Here is a 6,961-nt window from a genome sequence, read left to right on the forward strand (position 1 = left end):
AGGCGGGCGAGAGAGAGGGACGGAGACGGGGACACGACCCGTGCCGGGAGAGAGGGGCAGCCCCTCGGGCTGGCCAAGCGCCGCGGCGCTGGCCCGGCCCGCCGCGGGCGCTCACGAGCCCCGCCAAGTCCTCCGAGTCACACCGCCCCACGCCACCCACCCCCCGCCGGCGCGGCGAGGGGGGGAGGAGAGGAGAGGGGAAAGGAAGACGAGGCGCCCGCGCCCCCGCCAGGGGCACGGGTGCGCCTCCCTTGCCGACTTCTTCCACCACCCGCTCCTCGGACACGCCGACGACGGCGGCGGCAGCCCGAGGGGAGTCGCCGGGGAAGGAAACGACGCCACCGCTCGGCCTCAGGCACCTGAGGCGACCTGGAGCGCTCCAGGGGCACCACGGAGGGCCGGGCGCAACGCGCTCAAGCGCGCCCAGGCCGGGCGGTGAGCAGCGCGGCGTCGGGCCGGCCCTCCCCGCGGAGGAGGGGAGGGCCGCTCGCCACGGACCCGGGGCCTTCGGGAAAGGCCGGCGAGAGTGTCCGCCGCGTCCGAGGACCCCGGTCCCGCCAGCGCCGCGAGGCAAGAAGGCGGGAGGCCGGGGTCGGGCCGGAGTCCGCACCACCCCCAACCCCGGCGCGCGCCCCCCGCGCACCCGCCACGACGGCCGGGCGCGGAGGAGCCGGGGAGGGAGGGGCCCGCGGGCAGAACGAGAAGAGCGGTCGCATCCGCCGTGGACGCCCGTCCCTCGTCTGACGCGGCTTAGGCCCGGCCCAGGAGAGCACGAGATCACCACATCGATCGATCGGCAGCAAGCTGCGGCCCCGAGGGGGCTTCCCGAGGAGCAAAAGCCCAGCGAGGACGGCGACCGGGGGGACCTGCTTCCGCCTCACCGGCAAGCCCCTCGACCCCCGGGGGGGGGGGGGGCAGGAGCGACCGGACAACCCCAGACACAGCGGGGGACGCCTGACACGCGGCACGGAGCCTTGCGAGACAGGGGTTGTCACGGCCAACGGCCGGGTGCCCACGGCATGGAGCGCACGGGGGTAAAAGACCCACCGCCACCTGCCCACACCGCCCTCCCTCGGGTGCCGGAGACCGGAGGGCGACACCGCGACCCGGGCCACCTGGAGTCCAGCACGAGAGCCGGCGCGCAGGCCCAGGCGGACGGCTCAGGCTCCAGCGAGCGAGGACAGGGACCGGCTCGGCCGCGCGGTCAAGCCCGGAACCCCACCCGCGCCCAGAGGCCCACATCTCTAAGGCGAGCGACGGACGGACCGGCTGTCTTTTACGTCTGCCTGTCGTCTGTCTGCCTGTCGCCGAAACACAACGTGTCAGCACCTACCTGGCAACAAAAAATGTTCATTTCGGGCAAGAAAATAACCGCGCCTGCCGGCGGGGACCAACCACAGGTCACCGCGACCTCCCGGGACCGTGACACGGCCAACTGTCCCCAAAACCTGCCCCACGGCGCCCCCCCACCCCCACCCCACGGAGCCCCCAGGGCTATCTGGTCGACCCAGGGAACGGGGGGGGGGGGGAGGGGAGGAGGGGCGATACGCGGTCGGTGGAGACGCCACGCCGCCACGCCGCCACGCCGCCACGCCGCCACGCCGCCACGCCGCCACGCCGCCAAGCCAGTGATCTCCGAGAGGAGACTTTGAAAAATCATCAAAGTTCTCCGGAGGCAGGCACCGTGCGGAGGCCGTCCCCCGCGGCCCTCAGGACCGCCCCGTGCCTACCGCCGTCCCCAACCCCGGCTCGGGCCAGGGGAGGTGGAGGGCCACGCGCGGCAGAGGCAGCCTCACCGGGAATCGCCACCGGGGCCGGACGCCCGAACGGACGGCCCGCCCACCCCCGCGTGGCACCCGGTCCGACCGCCCGGGACCCACCTCCGCAGCGGGCCTCGGAACAAGGGGAGAAAATCGCGTCCGACGCCCGGGACCCCCACACGTGCCCGCAGCCGGGTCTGTCGCGCCACCCACGGGCTTCCCCTCCAGGCTCAGACCGGTCCCCGTCGCCAGGGCGTGACCACGGGAGACAACCGAGTGACACGGAAGGAAGGCCCGAAGATCGCCCGGAGCCACAGGACGGACGGCGGGACACACCCTGTCCCCCGCCCCCGAGGCGGCCCAGGTCGGTCCGCGCGGGCGGAGGAGGAGCCACCGGCGGGTGCTGGTCGACCCACCCAGGCGGCCCGCACGGCCTCCTCCGGGAGCGAGGCGGAGGCGACAGCGGCGACAGCGGCGACGGCGACACTCCCTCGCAGCTCCGGAGGTCCAATCTCCGGCGAGCGCATCGCGCGCCGAGGCCCCGGCGACAGCCGGACGCTCGCGCCGGAGCCGCCCTCCTCCTGGAACTCGGCCCCGGGAAACCGACACCAAAGCTGTTCCTTGCCTGTCGCCGCCGAGCCTCCGGAGGGGACACGCTCTATAAAAGCGGCCGCCAGGTGGCACCCGACAACCGGCGCGAACGACAGCGGGACAGATCCGGGCGGCGAGGCCGTCAGGGCGCCTCGGATCTCGCCTCTCGGCCCGGGGACGGCGGAGGGCCCCGGGAGCACACGGCCGCGCACCGCGCGAACCCCCGTCCTCCCGGGGCGGGGGAGCCTTGGAAAACCCGTCCGTCCGTCCGTCCGTCCGTCCGTCCGGGCCCGCTGCCGCCCGGAAAGGGGGTCGCGCTCGCCGCGCGGGGCTCCCGGGACGACTCAGGCACGTTTCCGAGGTCAGGGAGGGAACGTAGAGCCGAAACCAGGCGAGGACTCTTAGGACGGCAACGGATGCACCGTTTTTTCTCGTGTCCTTCCTTTTTTTTTTTTTTTTTTCTTTTTCTTTAGGATTTTATTTATATATTTATAAGACGAAGGAGGGAGGGAGGGAGGGAGGGAGGGAGGGAGGGAGGTCGGTCACGAAGGAGGTCTGAACCAAAGGCGCTGGAGAGGACGGTGTGCCCCCCCCCCCCCCCCCCGCACCACCTTCACCTCCACCCTCTCAGCGTCTGGGACCTGACCCCCCCCCCCCCAAATACTTGTCTATTGGGTTGAATGAGAAGAGGTCGTGGAAGAGGAACTCAATTCTGGGGGGGAGGGGAGGCTCAAAGAACATAAGGATTTTCTTTTCTTTCTTTCTTTCTTTCTTTCTTTCTTTCTTTCTTTCTTTCTTCTTTCTTTCTTTCTTTCTTTCTTTCTTTCTTATAACACAATCTGTTTCTCCAGAATTCTCCTGCTCACGCTCAACTTCCTGTCCTTGAAGAGAAGAATGTCATTCACTCCCCTCCTGGCGCTCTCCTCCAAGGCACCTTCCAGGGGCAGGAGAAAGGGTGTGCTTCTCTTCTCAGAGGAAAAGGAGGGGAGTCAGCGGGACCTTCTTTCACCTGGGGGGGTGGGGGGAGCGGCGGTGTGCGTGTGTTTCTTTGCTGCTGCTGCTACTCTATCAAAGTGTCTCCAGGTAGGGAGGCCGGGGTGGCTCAGCGGTTGAGCGCCTGCCTTTGGCCCAGGGCGTGATCCCTGCATGGATGGAGTCTCCTTCTCCTTCTGCCTGTGTCTCTGCCTCTGTGTGCATCCGTGCGTGCGTCCGTCCGCGTGCGTGCGTGCGTGCGTGCGTCCGTCCGTGTGCGTGCGTGCGTCCGTGTGCGTGCGTGCGTGCGTCCGTCCGTGTGCGTGCGTGCGTGCGCGCGCGCGTGCGTCTCAGGACTACCTACATAAAATCTTCAATCAATCAACGTGTCTATGGTTCAAAACAGTACTCTGGTTTCCTTCGTATCCAAGTCCTATGTCAGATTGGACTTTTGACAGGAGAAGGGAGGGCGGGCCACATTTTCTTCTGCCCTGGCGGAGGAGAAAGGGAAGATGGGCGGGCACAGACCTGGGCATAGTCTTCTCTGTCGTGGGGGTGAGCGGAGGGGTCGGATTCGGCTCTCACGGGACGGGGTCTAATTTCTCCGTGGACGGACAATTGGGCAGAACGTCAGGCGAACGGAGGACGAGTCATGGTCAGAAGACCATGGACAAGACCGGCTATAGATGCTGGAGTTTCCGGAGCAATGATTTCATCAGAGGCACGCGAAAGCCAAAGACTTCCAGGGAGCGTGTTTATAGACGCCTCGGCCTGTAGGTCCTTCCTTTCGAATGGACAGTGCTCCCATCCGGTCGGTCGGTCGGTCGGTCCGGTCGGTCACCTTAGCATATCTTCTCCAGCTCCCGTGAGCAGTGTGGTCATGCAATTCTACTTTGGGCCTAACGGGGGATGGATGGGACCGACCGTGCCACAGAAAGGGAGACCGCATCGAGTCCTTGAGCCTAAGGCACGTCTAAGACAGTGACTCTCTAAAGTAACGTGGAGGGGAGCCCTGGGTGGCGCAGCGGTCGGTTTGGCGCCTGCCTTTGGCCCGGGGCGCGATCCTGGAGACCCGGGATCGAATCCCACGTCGGGCTCCCTCCCTGTGCATGGAGCCTGCTTCTCCCTCTGCCTCTGTCTCTGCCTCTCTCTCTGTCTCTCTCTCTCTCTCTCTCTGTCTCTCTCTCTCTCTCTCTCTCTCTATGACTATCATAAATAAATAAAAATATTTAAAAAAATAAAATAAAATAAGTACATGGCACTATTACATCCAGAAACGGCATTCGGAAGAAGGATTCCTCCCGCTGAGTGACAGAGGAGTTTGTTGGCCTTTTGTCGCGGTGAGTGTCAGTCCGTCGGACCAATGGCGGTCCCACGGTTGGTGTGTGGTTTTCCGGCGTTGTTTTTGTTTTTCTGGTGTTATTAGAGGTGACCCCACCAAGCTGATATAGAACCCATTGAGGCGCCCAATAGTATTCGCAGTACAGGGGTCGGCCGGCCCCGCCCTCCCCCCTTCCCCTTTCCTTGCCTTGTATAGGGGAAGGTTGTTGCCCGGACACGGCCCATCTCACCGATGAAAAGGAAAACCGGACGACTACCGCGCCGTTTTCAAGAATACCTCACGGCAACGTGGAGGCAGTATAGATTGGCCCTCATCGCCTTTCCAGCCCAACTGGCATTCTCTCAGCAGAAATCAACTCGAAAACGAAACCCTCTACCATGATGAATCGACGTTTGCAGGACCGGCAACGTGAGCATTCTTGCCCCAAACACCCCCCTACCGCGCTGGCCGGCGCTGCTTGTCCTTCAGTTTGCCCCATTACCGTAAATAAAACATCATCACACCAACATACAACCAACCCCCCATACTTTATCCTACTTTTCAAAACAATAACCACACACAACTTTTTCACGTGTGCCTTTCCTCCTCCCCTATTTCACCAAAATTACAAAAGACTGGAACTTTCTCTCCTTCCTTAGGGTTCGGTTGCGGCGGTTCCCGGGGGATGGAGCTTTCCGTATGGGGGGAGCCGGGGGAAGAAGGGTTTTCAGAAGGGCTCCCCTTTTTCCTCCCGGTTTCCTGTTTGGTTCCGTTCTTTTTGGCGTTGGTCTTGGGCCTGCAGAAGCGCAGAAGGGATTGGTTTAAGGGACATCCATTCCAAGGCCCTCATTCAATAATTCTTCATTCAAATGCACAGGCTGTCTGTTAAAGGTATCTTGCCAGCTGGAGTACGTCTCTCCATGGATATGGCCTGTTTTGTCTTCTGCACCTCCCCCAAACCCTCAGCCCTTTTTTCCTGCAGGCTGCCCAAGCTGTGGGCGGGAACGGCGAGAGCTTAAGAAATTCTTTTTAAGATGATGAGAAGAGGAGACGGATTTCCTCGAGCGAGGGTGACCTTGGGGAGTGGTGATTAGGAAAGAGTTAAGCGGCAAAAGGAATCCCATCGTTTTTTGAAGTCCTTTCTATTTTTAGGATACTCCACATTGTTTGGGGCAAAAGCTTTTTTGACCCCTCTGGTTTACCCCATGACCCCAGGTAAAACCACCTTTCAAATAAAACACTGGTGACATCAATCTGGATGGTGGAGGGACCGACCTGGATTGCCAATCTCACTCTTAATTGTCTTCCCCCACGAGCTTTGTGCCGCCCCTCCCCCCCCTATCCCCCCCTTTTTTCTCTGCTTCGGACTTCTCGGGTTGTTCCGCCCTTGCCCTTTTTTTTTTTTCCCGCCTTCCCGGCCCCGGCTTTGCGTTCCTGGTTTGAGGTCTTCCCGTCCCGCCCCTGTGGCATGGAGCTGTTCGGCAATGTTTTTTCCCGGAATCTGATGGTTGGCAGTTACGCTCGGTTTCCCCGGTATGTATCAACACTTTTTTTATTCTAAACACCACCTCCCCTCCCCTTTTTTCCCCCTCCTTTTCAACCCCCCCTCATGATTCCACAGTGCCGCCTTTTTTTTTTTTTTTCTGTTTCTTAGGCGGTTTTTGTTACCCATGCAGGCCACCCCAACACTTAGGAATGGACGCGCACCTTTCACCTTTCTATGGGAGCACGAAGGATTTTTTTCTCCCCCCCTATTAAGGGATGCCGCCCCTTTCCCACTTCCTTCCATCGCTGCCATGGGAATATCCCGCTTATTTTATTCCGACCTCCCCCCGCATAACCACGCCTCTGGTGTAGGGTTACCCCACCCACCCCTACCTATAATAACCCCTCTTACTTTGGACTCAAATCTTTCATCTAAAGCTTGCCTACCAGGTTTCCGACAAACAGTATACCTGCGCTTTTTTTTCTTTCCCCCCATTTATCTGTGTTTACTTACCCCTGACCCCCCACTTTATCCTCGTTTTGTTAATTTCTCCTCATTTTCCGCTTACCCACTTTTTTTTCCCGTAAGGGGATTTATCCATTCCTCAGTTCTTCCATTTCCCTTTCCCCTCACGAAGTGTTTAGTCCCCTCCCCGTTCTTGCCCTTTTTTTGTCATCAAGCCACCTTCCGTCCTACTTTTTATCCTAATTTACAGGTGGGATCAGGTACACCCGCTTCTTTTTTTTTTAGCCATCTTGGTACCCCACTTCATTTCACCCACTCGAACTTTCCTATTTTTTTTCTTAGTTATTTTTTTCCTCCTTCCCCCCT

At 60.9% G+C, this 6,961-nt stretch overlaps 1 protein-coding gene across 1 annotated transcript; it reads left to right on the plus strand.

Moving 5' to 3' along the window:
* Positions 1 to 1,019: 1,019 nt before the first annotated feature.
* LOC119878254 (translation initiation factor IF-2-like) lies at positions 1,020 to 2,712 on the plus strand (the record flags this gene model as incomplete). The annotated part of the gene is made up of 2 exons (XM_038588927.1): positions 1,020 to 1,249; positions 1,486 to 2,712. Coding segments are annotated over exons 1-2 (1,457 nt in total), but the record flags the coding sequence as incomplete, so codon positions are not given.
* Positions 2,713 to 6,961: the final 4,249 nt, after the last annotated feature.

The sequence above is a fragment of the Canis lupus genome, unplaced genomic scaffold, assembly GCF_011100685.1.
Source record: "Canis lupus familiaris isolate Mischka breed German Shepherd unplaced genomic scaffold, alternate assembly UU_Cfam_GSD_1.0 chrUn_S1305H1483, whole genome shotgun sequence".
Classification (NCBI taxonomy): Eukaryota; Metazoa; Chordata; class Mammalia; order Carnivora; family Canidae; genus Canis; species Canis lupus.